The 14,540-nt window shown below is 46.1% G+C and overlaps 1 protein-coding gene across 1 annotated transcript in view; it reads left to right on the top strand.

Moving 5' to 3' along the window:
* Nucleotides 1–14,540, top strand: part of LOC146812650 (solute carrier organic anion transporter family member 4A1-like) — a 542,408-nt gene that overhangs the window by 428,011 nt on the left and 99,857 nt on the right. Inside the window, exon 9 of the mRNA XM_085619748.1 lies at nucleotides 2,339–2,511. Within this exon, the coding sequence (XP_085475874.1) occupies nucleotides 2,339–2,511 (173 nt within the window). The remainder of the gene's footprint in view (nucleotides 1–2,338; nucleotides 2,512–14,540) is intronic.

Here is a 14,540-nt window from a genome sequence, read left to right as displayed (position 1 = left end):
CGGTCCGTCCGACATTGGAATCGGACCCTAAGTGATTATTTGATGCAATTGAATATACAGCCAGAGAAAATTGATTTACTGTAAGTACTTAGTAGGGCCCGAACAGCAACTATTAAGAATGTTTATACTATTTTTGTCTATAAATTTTTGAATTATAGTTAGGGCTCCAGGTTTTATGGTATTTATTTTTTTAACATTTCCGTCTGTATTCATCCATATTTTTTTTTGGGCCATTTTATCTGGATTTATCCATATTTGTTTTGTGTATAAATGAAGTACGCATACTCATCCTTTCATCTCTGTCATGATTTAGCTATTTAAGCTGCCAAATATTACATAATAATACATCCACTAAATATTAGCATTATACCACAAATGTATGCTGACATATGCCATTATTTAAAGAAATGTTATCCTGCTTTTTAATTTCCCATGCTGTCCATCTGCTCAGCTGTTGGGCTGCAATTCATGAAAGATAGTACGGAGAGCCACAGTTTTCTGTATTTGTTCACTTTTAAAAATAAATGCAGACAGAAAACACATTGTTTTCTGTCTCTATTTATCTGTAAAAAACCTGTAAAAACGGAAAATAGGGAGCCTTAATTATAATACACAACTGGTAATACAGAACTGGGAAAAGCCTAGGCTCGCGTACATCACAGTTGAGATGACTTAGCATAGCTTTGTTTTGAGTAACAAATATCTCCACAGTGCCAACCTTTGAACTCAAAGAGGTCGATTACGATGCCGTTCAGAAGGGCTCCGAATCGGATTCAGGTTTTCCGCATCGGATTCAGAAGGCTTGTTTCCGACTGATTCGAAAACCTTTCCGAACAAGCTATTAAGATGTTCAGACTTTCCAAATTGTTTCCGAATCCGAACCGAACGGCATTTGGAAAGTCTGATTCGTTCGTAGCCGAAACGTGTGTGTCTATGGGCCACGTTTCCAAACGACTCAAAAGCTTTCCAAACAAGCAGTCACAATAGCAGATTCGGAAGCCCTTCCGAACTGTTGTTCCGACTTGGATCGGCTGTCGGAATCTGACTTTGGGGTCCCATACCAGGCCCCCCTACACCCAGGGCCTTCCGAATCGGGCCGTTGGGGTACCCAAGGGACCCCCCCTTTCCTACTATGCACAGTGTGGCAGGCACCAAATGTGCCCGCCACAGGGTGCACGATTTTCCCCAGCCACCCCATTCTTCAATGCTCGCTCGGAACACAGGCTCCCCTTGAATTCAATGGGATTCTGATCGAATCGCATCCAGATGCATCGCAATCGGTCGCTCGGACTCCCCGGATCCGAATCGGTCGGAAACCATTCCAAGACCGATTCGGTCAGAATGCTTTCTAACCGAGATCGTAATTGACCCCAAGATGTGAAGTTCATGCACAGGCTGTATTATACACCAACTAGATTATATGCTTGCAAGCGTAGATCAAATTCGAACAGCTCTAGATGTCTCATGGAGAATGCAGATGATGTCCATATGTTTCCTACTTGCAGCATGCTTCAAGAATTGTGGCACGCTGTTGCATGAAACTATCTGAAGTTTTGGCCACAAATGTCATGCTTTCTGTGCCCTTCATATTTATACATCAAGATATAAAACCCATTTAATTGCAATGTTATTAATTGCCAAGCGCTGGCAAGACAGTAAACCACCTGAATTCTCCTATTGGTGGCAGAGTATGTGTGATATTCAGGAGATCGAGATTGCAATATATAAACTCAAAAGAGAGAAAATGGAAGGAAATAGGAAATTACGTTTGGACCAAATTCCACTGACAAACCTATTGAATGCTAAGATGTATTGAGGATATATTGACTAAAATGAATGATAAAATCTATTTTCTCGTTGTTCATATGTGTAAATTGTTTATCCTAGCCAAGTTGTGCGCTGATGGATATTCTGTATAGTCCTATATTATTTTGATTTAATTTGTTACTTGGTTCTCATTTTTCCTCAATAAACAAATTTAAAAAGGACTTATCTCTTCAGAAGAGACAGTGTGTCCTACTTAGACAGCACTAGCAGTGACAATTTTACATTTTTCTTTTTTTTAACTGTCTTTTTTCCCATCCTTCAGTATTTGCGACACTGCAACACCGGGATAGCATCATGGAATGCTTGCACTCCTACAATTCTAAAGCAATGCGTAACAAAAACACAGTAAGCTTAGAAAAGACAAAGATAGCAATAATGTATAGAAACCTATGTACATCTTGGGCTCTTCTCTTCCTCATAGATACTTCAGGTGTTTAAGATTTACTTGAAGCAGTATGGCTGTACCTCCTTTTGTAAAGCGTGGCTCTTAATGACATTTGCTTTTTTCCAGACTTACCATAACTGCAGCTGTATCGGTGGCAATGTGTCCATGAATGTCAATCAGGCCGATGATGGAAAATGCTCATCTTCATGCCAGAAAAAGTCTGTTCTCCTCATCTTCATCTTTGTCATCATTCTATTCACCTTCCTCTGCAGTATTCCTGCTCTGACGGCAACACTAAGGTAAGATGGGATGGTGTGGACCTTCAACATTCAAATGTCAATTACTGAGATCTACAGTACATACTCACCCCATTTCCGTCTTCTGCACTAGTTTCATCTGAGTGTGCTAGCAGAATCATACACTGGGCCATACACTGTTGAACCTTGTCAAGAGGTTTGTAATCTGATGATGAAACCATTGTGCAGAAACCATTGCAAAAATCTCTTCTCTGGATATGGCAATGGTGGCGGAAAAGTCAGTGTATATTCATCGGAGATGCCCCAAAAAGTGGGATAAGGTCTGGGGGGGATGGAATAAGTACCGAGGGAACATATGTGAACCCCCTAACTCTGATGACCTAGACTCAACGGATAGTGACTCGGCAGAGTAGATGGGTCGCGCATCAGGGGGATTGAGAGGAATAGACTGTAAGACTAACAAACACGGAAGGAAAGGAGGAAAAGCTAAGACACACGGGAATGCTAATATTGAAGATGTAACAATGCAGTTCGTGTGATGAAAAGGTGTAAAGAGATTGTCATACTGTGCAAGTTGTTCAATAAATAGAATTTACAAAAAAAAAAAATCTCTTCTCTGGTGACTTGATTGTTGGACCACAGAGAATGTCAGACACGATCGGACCCAATCCTCAAAAACAGGAATGCACATGGGGAGCTATCGGGGAGTCTAGACTTCGATTATGAGAGTTACGCAATCTGTTTGTTTAGGCATTTCAAATACAAGTATTGGGATGTTTATGGCACCAGGTAATTGCCGAGTACGATAAAGACATCATCTTCAGATTTTTCTCCTGATAAATTTTGGCGGACCAAACCTGCCGAAATTAACCAGGGTAAAAGGGTCAGTAAATACTGGGTCACGCTGCTTTTGGTGAAAAAGGCACCAAAAATCTGCGGTATTTTGCAGGTCCCAACTCGTAATAGCCAATATTTATACTCCTCAATACATTCCTACTCCTTGTATCGGTTTTTCTCGATGCAATACATATCTTCTACCCCCAGGACACTCATACCTGTGTATTACATTAGCCTTTATAGGAATTTTGCAATGTGACTGTGTTTAGTACATGAATCGAATCACAAAAGCAGGTCGCACACCTGTTGCTGTGCAAACAAACACTGCATTCCAACCTTGACTATTTACACCAGGCCAGTACTCCCTAAATTACTGAAATTCAAGGGTTCTTTAATTGTCCTCTCCCGCAGCTCGCTGTCAAACCAAGCTTAAAAACGTCTGTTTGTCAAAACAAAAACAAAGAAATTTAGCAACAAATTGCATGCTGGATGAGGTGTCAAATCTTGGGTTTACCCGCTCTCTTCTGAGAAAGGCCAGCCAACCTTGTCACAATAAAAAAAAGACATTTTAAGTTTACAAAATTGTTATTAGACTTAAGGTTCTTACACACAATAACCAATTAAAACATACCTACAGGGCCTGATTTATGATGCCCTACTGGCCCTATTGCGCCACCGGAACGTCACTTTTTTGACGTTCCGGTGGCGCAATGTGCCAGTGGCATACTTATAAGGGCAGGTAAAGCCACGTGAAAGCGTTCCCAGCAACATCCATGGCTTTTTGACACTTCCCCAGATTTACGAGAAATCGTAATTCTGAAGTAGCGCCAAGAACATACGCCTCCCCAGGGGAGGCATTAGGGAGGCACAACGAGGAAAAATATCTTTATTTCTCCTCGTTTTTCCTCTTTCTATGTGTGCTGAATTCTTCAGCACACACAGAAAAAGGAAAAAGCCTTTTCTGATTGTTTTTATGCAGGAATGTTTCCCTTCCTGCATAAAAATAATCATCCCCTCAACGCAGGCACACTTGCACCATGGTGCAAAGGTGCCTGCGTTGACAGCCCATTGTGCGCCGGCGTAGGGGAAAGTACACGAATGCGCGGTATCTAATAGATATGGCACACTCCTGCCCTTTTCTTTTGCGGTAGGGCAGCGCAGCAGCAAGGCCTGTTGCGCTGCCCTACGGCAAAAAACCCATAAATGAGGCCCACTTTTTTTATACTGCAGTACACGTCATATATGGGATAAAGTACCCCTACCTACATTTTAAAGATATTGCAAATCACCGACCATCAGTAAAGCTATAGCACGATGCGTCTTGAGAGTGCTCCCCAAACTGGTTTATTTGGACAAATAGGATTTTGTTTCAGGCAGAAGTATAATTGCACGCCTGCGGGGACTGGCATATATCCATCACTGTTGAACAAGTGTTTTATTCACTAGAAAAATATGTTTACTTCTGTGTGTTTAATTTAGCATAACCAGGCCGCAAAATTAATTTACTGGGGCTTTGGCTTGTTTGCACTGACAGATGAAGAAAATGAGGCTTTCAAAGTTGCATGAACAAGTTTCCTGCGTGCATGAATTTTTCATCTTCTGTGTTTTTCCTTTTGAAGTAGATTCATTTCATGTTGTTGATTTAATGGACTGTGTGTTTTAGGAGGAAGCTAAGAGATGTTCTTGTAACTTGCATTAGTCAACGTTGTTTCTACCTGATGCCACAACTGTACTTCTATTCATTTTTAAATGGCTTATTAATTAGTTTGCTTCAATAGTGCAAAGTAATTTCCCTTGTTTGCAGGGTAAGGGGGATCATCATCTATTAATAATTTAGGCGGTCCCAAAAGTAACCTGTGGCACAATTTCTGCGATGCTGATTGGTTTATGTCTTTTATCTTTGTTAGTACGGCCCTATATCACGCTATGTCGAGAGCGTTGTTTTCCATTTCTCTGAAAATATAAAATGTGTATTTTGTTGGATGTGTGCCAGACCTTTTCCTTGCTTTCATGTCGAGCTGTTACCGTGTCGGATAGTTACCTGGCTTTATAATTAGACTTTTGCATTGATCTGACATCTCATGTTAGTCTGTTGGCGGATTTGACTCTTTTCCTTACCAACTGATTAGATTTATGATAGCTCATTACTGAACTCTATTTTGAATATAACTAATTTTTTTATGTTACAGCCTTATTTTGATACATTATTGTTGCTGATTTGAATCTGACTAACTACTTTTTGCCTAGTGTAATGATTCCTAATCTTCAATAAACCTTTATGGTTATGAAATTGAATATTTACCTGGGTTGTCTTTATTTGTACTAGGGTCCCATCCTTTGGGACCCAGAAACCCTCAAACTTGTGCATCGGTCCTTTGAATTTATTGGTGCAAATCACCAAAACTGTCTAAAAATGAGTAGGGATGATTATGAGGTGGCATCCCTCAATATCGAGAGGGTGACTGACTTAGTGGGCTGGCTGCCTTTTATACAAGATGTTGAAGGAGTATGGATTCATCCCTGACTGCTAATGAGATGCAGAATGGGCGTTCCCGTGCCAAAAGCCACGACAACATCACACCACAACATTCTCAACAACCAGACAGAACTGCGATAAAAACACAAAACAAGCGATAAGGCGCGTTAGCACCAGGAAATCTACACCTGCTCTGACCTGGTGTAAAGTCGGATTGCAGCCAGCACCACAGAAGGGAGACCAGCACAGGGCCACACCCGAAGGGCAACAGAAGCCATGGAGCCACCCATCATGAGTCCCGGACACCCAAGAGGGCCACAACACCCACCCACACCACCCCAGGACCACAACCCACACCCGGAACACCGAACCATCCCCCCCCCCCCGGACCACCACAGACGCAGCGCAGCGCAGACAAAGACAGCGGACCCCCTGGAAGTGTACCAGCCTCACAGACCCAACCTCTGACAATGTCACCATCCACCACAGGCTGGAAGGTTTCAACCATCCCATGTATCCCGACCATCATCGCCCAACAGGCCTACGGCACCAACACAGCGGACAACCAACATCCCACCCCACACCAGGCTGCTGGCTTGGCTGCACATGTTGGTCCCTGGCACCCCCCAACCAACACTGGCCAGAGTCGGAGGTGTCTTACTGCCAGCCACATCCAAGTCCCTCACACCTGTTCTGGACATCACCATCACCCTGTTACCCCAGTCCCCATACGTCCAACACAATGCGCAGGTCAAGCTGGAGACCAAGCAAGGATCATACGCCATAGCAGGATGCACGCACGTGTTGGGGGCAATCCCCAGCACATATGTCCCACCTGTGCCCCCTGGTGACACAGCACACAATCACCGCAACAGAAAGTACACGTCCCAACCCAATGTTCAGGCAACAACTGAACACCGTGGGACCTCCAACAATGTCACCTTCAAATACACAGCCAGTGTGCATGATTCTTTCATCCTCCGACTGTCCATTATCAACCAGCGTACCCAGGATGGCAACAAGGGACATGCACAGCCCCTTGGCAAGTTCAAAATGAACACCCCACTCACCTCAACTCCACAACCGTGCAAATCACAACTCTGGCAATGCACACGTCACAAATTCACAACCAACATGCACAACAGCATGCCCACCCACCAGACACGACAGAACAACTCACTATGGTTACCTGGCCGAGCCGTGAACATGAGCTGTCAACGGCATGGCACCTCAGCCACAAAACAGCCGAATGTAGGGAGAGGTGGCAAACAGGCATGTGTGAAGGATGCAATAGTACCATGATTGGGAAAGTACACAATGCCAATAGTGGCGGAGATGTGCTGGACAGACTGCAGTATGTAGCACACACCCATATCCATGGCGACATACACCTCTGGTGTATGGAGTGTAGTGGACAGTGGACGCAACCATGTCACCACAGCCAGTGGGGGACCACGCGGAAATCTTATCTGTTACGCCCCCCCTAAGCATGATCGGAGTGGGATGGCCCGGCGTACGCCACACCAGCGTAGGGATGTGAATAAGAAGCACGTAGCCCAACGTCTCTTCCAGAGCGGTGCCTCTCACCCCGCCACGAGGCCGACGCCGTCCTCTAGAGAGGATTTGCCTGCGACACTGTGCGCCTGAAGGACCATGAACCCGTCAGGCTCGCCCATGCACAGCCAGGCCTCACTGATCACCTGCCGAGACCGGCGTGTGTCATGGAGGGCTCACCACGTTCCTGCGCAAGCTCCAGGCCCGAGTCCCGCAGCCTCCTCAGACCATCACGGCCTCCATGACACTGACCCGCTTTAGACCTTTTTCGTTGACGTACTCTACTGCCACCTCAGGCCTACTCCTCGGCACAGTAGGTCCAATGTGTGAAACTGTGTCCTGAGTCATGAATGCCAGTGACCCCAAATCCGGGCCAGCGGCAACAGCACCAGGCCCCACCTGATCAGTGAGGCATAGTTCCATATGGACTTCTTGCGACAAGTGGTGCCACTAACCCTGTTCAATGCCAGCTGGCGATACGTGGTGCCACTAACCCTGTTCAACACCAGCCAGCGATACATGGTGCCACTAACCCTGTTCAACGCCAGCCGGCGATACGTGGTGCCACTAACCCTGTTCAACGCCAGCTGGCGATACGTGGATGAGGGACCAGAACTACCCTGCGGACCAGTAGGTCCCACATCCAGCACCTAGGCGCAAATCACGAATGGCAGAGTCCACGCCAGTGGTCGCACAGAGAGGAGGAAGATGCGGCTCAGTCCGGATGAACATACAAGGAGGTGTCCCAACACGTGGTGCCCCTGAACCTGAACTACGCAGGCCGGTGAGGCCATACAACCTGTGCCGGCGACACTCGGTGAATGGACCGTGCTGACCGCAGCCTCAGGCCTACACCACGGTCAGGTACGTCACGTCAGGTACGTCACATATTTGGAACTGAGTCTTGATTACACCATGGCAGTGAATGCCATTTAAGGCATAGAACAAGTCACTAAACTCACTTCGATGTGGTGCCAACAAGTCTGTGCATAGCATTACAACCACACGTGTCTGTGGGCATACGCGGACAACTGCCCTCGGCCTATGCTGCGCACGAATAGGTCACACAATTGGAACTGGACATCGATTATTCAGAGGCAGAATACATGTAATCGCACGCACGGAAAGCGAGGCGTAAGAGGATGACACGTTGCAGTCCGGAGGGAATAGGATCATAATCGTTACAGAGGTGATCGAACACTACCGACAACTGCCCTGGTGTCACTAACTCTGTGCATCGCGAGCCAACACGTGGCTGTGGGCCCCTGCTGAGCCATGGCTCTGGACTGCACTGCGGACAAGTAGGTCACACATATGGAACTGAGACATGATTTATTTATGGCACATTCTATGCCATTGTACATGCATCATCGCAGACTGCATCCCCTTTCAGCACTGGTGCCACTGACTCTGTGCCCCATGATCCATGTACACTCCCTGTTTGAACTTTGGTGGCGTGTGAGACTATGGCCTGGGTGTTGTCATCATCATGTAGCCGATACTGATTTGCTGTCAAGTAGGTGTTCGTAGCATTCATCTCCTACATATTGCTTGTGTCTGCTTGGTTCTGCCCTCTGCATCAGGCCCTGGAAGAACACCTTCCACTGTCCCCTGAAACACTCCGCGTCATTCACCTTGGACATCGACGAGGTCCCGCTCAGCTCATGTGTCCCTATGACGCTGCAACGTAAGTCACCGTCCCGTGGCGGTGTGCCTGTGCCGGCCACACTGCATCTGGGGCCACTAACTCGGTGCACCACAACTCATGGACCTGTTCTGATTGAGTACTGTGCTGTGGACAGCGCACGGAACAATGTTGCCTCATGCAGTGGGGAAGACATGGGACTATGATGAGGAAGATGTGTCTAGTGTGCAGACAGGAGAAGGCACAGACAATGGGAAGGCAGGAGGCAACAACCCCAAGGCAGGAATGCAGACTGGAGGTGGAAGTCAAGCTACACACCCTGATCTATTACTGGGTATTGCGCTGTGGACTGCGGACGCAACTGTCACCTCAGGCAGTGTGGGAGATCTGGGACGTTAATGAGGAAGTTGATGCAGGTGTAACACACTCCACTGCATCTGCATCAGGACTAACCCGAAGGGACACAGTTGTATCAATTTCTTCACATGAGCGCGCTCATCTCTAGTGCCCCTACCTCAGTGCACTGAATATTGGGTGACCTCTGTACTTGCTCCGGCTCCCTCGATGTTGCTCTGCAGTTGACTCTGTCATGCTGGTGTTTTCTGTTTCCATTGCACTGGTGTCCACTGTTCAAGTTGTTGCCAGCACCAAGCACTCCGTGCGGGCTGGCTTACACTCACCCCACACGCATCCAGCACAGGCATCACTGTACATGTGGCCCTGTCAATAAAGGGGCCGGGCGCACGTGCCCATAGCCTGTTCAACATGATATCTGCGTGTGTCCCTGTGGTCTTGTTGTATGCATGAGGGCCCTGGGCCCTACGCCATTACATTGTGCTGTGTCCATCGGATGCAGACGTGTCACCGCAGGCAGCGGGTTGGAGCTTGGACATGTAGCTTTGTCGTCACCCACTCAATTCATAAGGGGAGTGGCCAGGGCCGTCATACGCAGAGCCAACATGGGTGTGTGACTGATATTTGAGCGCCCCTGCCCGTGGTTCTGTACTGTGAATGTGCAACTGCATGTGTCTCTATGGCAGTGTGGGTCTCCTTAGTGGGATGTTGGTGGCCCCTGAAGGGTGATAGACACCTACGTATGTGTCCTGGTTCGCATTCCATGGGTTCGGCCCCCACCCAAACCTGTTGGGCCACCTTCTTTTGGTGTGCAGGAACATAGCATTGGGGTGCGATGTGTGCGTGGGTGAAGTGTCGTGGGCCAGCTGTGCTTGCAGGTGCTTCCTGCTGTGTGGTCTGTTGCAGGCTTGGTGCTCTCCTCTGAGTAGCTTGGCTGTCCGGGTCCGGGTGGGGGGTTGCATCGGATATCCATGTGCTGTTGTAGGGCGTCAGTGTCGACGGTGTGGTGGTCCTCTCCAGCATCACTGATGTGTTGTATTCTGTGCTCTGCTGAAAGTGTTATTTGCCCCTCTGCGATGTGAAGGGGAGGTGTGTATTGACTTTGCATTGACATGTATGTCGGTGCATTGTGCAGGTTTGCATGCAGACTGTATGGCAATGGAGTGCTGGATTCTTCTGCGGGACAGTGTACATTTGGTCTACATGACGGATGTGATGTCGTATGTGTACATTTCCATTTCACAGTTTCTGGGTCCGTCAGATGTAGTAGGCATGTTTCTGTGCATGTGCGGAGCCAGTTGTGTCCTTTGTTCTGCAGTGTCGGCTATGCGCGTTGTTCCTCGTTTTTGTCAATGTGGGTGTGCTGTTCGTGCTATGTGTGTGTGCTGCAGTGTGCCAAGGGGATCAGGCCCATGGACCTAGGTGATTGTGTTTGTGCAGTGTGCTACACCTCGTTGTGCATGTATGCCATTGTGCCCACTCCCCCATCCTCCCAGTCCCTGTTTGTTGCACTCCCTGTTGATGTTGTGTCAGGTCCTCTCGAGCTGTGTCCGTACTCCCTACTCCTTGCACCGTCTCCACACAGATGACTGTGGCCTGGGTTTCCTTCAGCTCCTCAGGTGGTGCGCGACTGCCACCTCCTGTCGCTGTTGCTGCCTGTTGGCAGTGGGTTTGTGCCTGGTTTAGGTAGTCACGTCATGACGGCACCTATTCGCCTCCTGGATTGGCCTCCTTGGCACTCCGACTGCAATCCAGGTAGTCTGCTAGTGGGTCAGTTGCTGGTAGTGTTCTGTCACCTCTGTGACGCTGGTCTTGTTTTCCTGCGGTCTGCACCCCGTCTTCCTCTCCCTCTTCTCCTTGGCCTTCCCCGACCCCGTTGTTCCTTGCTGGTAGTCTTTGGGGGTTGTGGGGTTCAAGTTGGCCCCTGCGCTGTGTCAGGGTGCATCCATGTTGCTACGTGCTTTGTATTGTTTTTGGTGTCTTTTTTCTCTGGTTTTTATGGTGCATTGTTCCGCCAGACGTGTGGAATTTGCAGGCCTGTGGCTGGTTTTCGCTACTTTTTGTACCGCGGTTGGCCTCATCTCATTTTTTTTTGCGTTCGCGTATCGCATTTTTGCAGCGTAGCATTGATTTTTACGCGGAGATTTGGCAGGTTATCTGGTGACTATCGCATGCTACCGCCTTGTTGTGAATTCCACGTTGGCACGGGGTTATTTTCCCGCGATAGGCTGTGATATCGAAAGTTGCGTTAGGCTACTCTTGCGGTAGTTATCACACGTTCTTGTGAATATACCCCATGGAGCGTTATTATTTCTCCACTCAACTGCTGCATCAGCCTCTGTGGCGGGTAGACTTCCCACCGGGAATCACTCCTTATTGGTTGTTACTTACAGAAAGATGCTGCTGTTCTTGCTGTTTTTGTATCCACAAACAAAGGGGCAGATTTATGAGGCCCGTTGCGCCATCGGAACGTCACTTTTTGTGACGTTCCGTGGCGCAGAAGCCTGCGTGATATTTATCAGGCAGCACTGAGCCACTTTTTGTGGCTTAATGCTGCCTCATAAATATCAGTCCCTTTAACGCAGTGTTCTGCGTTAAAGGGGCGTGCAATGGGTGTTGCTGGGGGCGTTCCCAGCAACATCCATGGCCTTTTGACACTGCCCCAGATTTACGAGAAATCGTAAATCTGAGGCAGCGCCAAAAGCTTACGCCTCCCCAGGGGAGGCGTAAGGGAGGCGCAACGGGGAGAAATATCTTTATTTCTCCTCGTTTTTCCTTTTTCTATGTGTGCTGCATTCTGCAGCACCCATACAAAGAGGAAAAACCTCTTGTGATTTTTTTTGTACAGAAAGGTTTCCCTTCCTATACAAAAATATTCATCTCCGCAACGCAGGCACCCTTGCACCATGGTGCAGAGGTGCCTGCGTTGGCGCAGGCAGCCCATTGTGCGCCGGGGAAAAGGACAGGAATGCGCCGCATTTTATAGATACGGCGCATCCCTGCCCTTTTCTTTTGCTGTAGGGAAGCGCGGCATAAAGGCCTGCTGCGCTTCCCTACGGCAAAACCTCATAAATCTGCCCCAAAGGGTTTAGGGATACCCCAACTAGTGGCCCACTGTATTTTGAGTTGAAGAGGAAAACTGGACAGTACAGCTCAGGATGACAAAAGGAAAACCATACACCTTCACCTCCACTCACTATTGCCAGGTGCCACTTTGTTTCGAAAAGAACTTATAAAGGAGTGAAATAAGTGGATTAACACATAGAAAGGTTGCAGGCTAACACCATCGGGCTAATCCAGGAAAATAAAATTAAAAATATAGACAGAAGTTTACTCCTCCGCTTAATTTATTTTAACTTTGTTTTCCTATTCACCAACATTTCCATTATTATTCCTTGATAGCTGTACCAGTTACAGGTTTCCAGGCATACTAGTGGGAATGTCAGGTTTCATGTTCCCAGGACCCCAATTCCAACAGTGTGCGTTCTCCATGGGGGGATGGATGGGGAAGTAATCTGCTGTGCAGATACACTTTTTTCTCCTCCGCAAGAAACACCTATTTGCATCTGATAAAAATACTTCCTCTGTACTGCTAGCATCCACCTTTCCATCCTGAAGTTGAGCACTTGAGTAAATCGCCAACCATTTCCAGGAGGTCGTCGAAGGGTTTGAGAATGCCCACCAAGGTACATGTTCCACAGAAAACCATGCCTTGGATTGCTCACTTCTCACCCCTTGAGTGGGATTTACTACAGTGGATTTCTCCGCACTGGTGGTGAAGAAATCTACAATAGTAAATAAAGTTACACCTTCCAAAAAAAACCTGTATTGGTTCCTTGCAGTTAAAACAAAAAAAATATGTTGTCATACACAAACGTGTATGACCAAATGTATCTTTATGAATAGGGTCTATTATGGTTAAATTTTTTTTTAAAAATCTGCATTTACCATCAGCACTATAAATAAATATGCCCAAAACATTTGATTTACTCATTGGCAAGGGCCTGTTTACATGTACCAGCCGATCGCCATTTTGTTTAAAAACCTTGTTGCAAAATAGCAGTTGATATTTAAGGCAAGTGTACTAACAAACACATTTTCACTCATTTATTATATTACATTGCAAAAGTTCAGTTTCATTGACATGAGAAACACATGTTACAATGACTTGACAGAGGAAGCAATTCTGTTAAGTCACCAGACCCATCCATTATGATTTCAAATCACTGTAAGGATTTAACCCCTTGTATCTTGGTTCTGGTTAAAAACCTATATTGCACTCCACTTCTGCATATATCCTTTTTTATGCATATAGGTTAAAACATAGTTAAAGTCAGGTTATAGTTACAAAATAATACCTAAAATCCGTTACAATTAGTGGGTTATGGTTAGCTATAGTAACCAAAATTCTCGCCCATACCATGAAAAGCGTAACTCACCAACCCCTTGTATCTTGGTTCTGGTTCAAAACCTATATTGCACGCCACTTCTGCATATATCCTTTTTCATGCATATAGGTTAAAATATAGTTAAAGTTAGGTTATAGTTACAAAATAATAACTAAAACTGCTTAAAATGAGTGGGTTATGGTTAGCTATAGTAACCAAAACTATCTCCCATACCATGAAAAGCGTAACTCACCCACCTAATGCACTGCTCATGACCTCAAACATGAAATGACAGATACAATCACCAATGAATGATGACATCACTGGTTATATGACATATCACCTTAGCATTAACATTAAGGAATGATATTACGGATACAGCATGATTTTTTGTTTAGAGAAGGAGTGTTAAGTAATGAAGCTAGGTTGTTTATTTCTATTATTTATTGATGTACATATTGTGAGATCATAATTAGTGTATATGTTGGGAGCGCGGTTATATTGGCAGTGGTGTAAATTATGGTTTTTGTAACAATTCATAAATGCCTGATTTCATGATATTTTTAGTTTTTAATTTGTTTAATCGTAACTTCACCTAAAATGTTCTTGTAGTGAAATTTCAGTCATTTACTAAACATACATTAGAGTATTCTGAGCAGAAGAGGCCAAAACTACTCAGTAACCACAGTTTTTCAGTGACCGTCTTATGGCATTCTGCATTGATCTTCTATGAAAGCAACCCCTTTTGTGCACAGCTCTTGGCTTGGCTGTGTGCAGTATAGAAGTGCTGCAAGACCTGACCTTTTGCCGGACCCTG

This window comes from Triturus cristatus, chromosome 7 (genome assembly GCF_964204655.1).
Source record: "Triturus cristatus chromosome 7, aTriCri1.1, whole genome shotgun sequence".
Lineage (NCBI taxonomy): Eukaryota > Metazoa > Chordata > Amphibia > Caudata > Salamandridae > Triturus > Triturus cristatus.
Note: the sequence above shows the minus strand (reverse complement) of the source record. Positions and strands in the feature narration are given on the sequence as shown.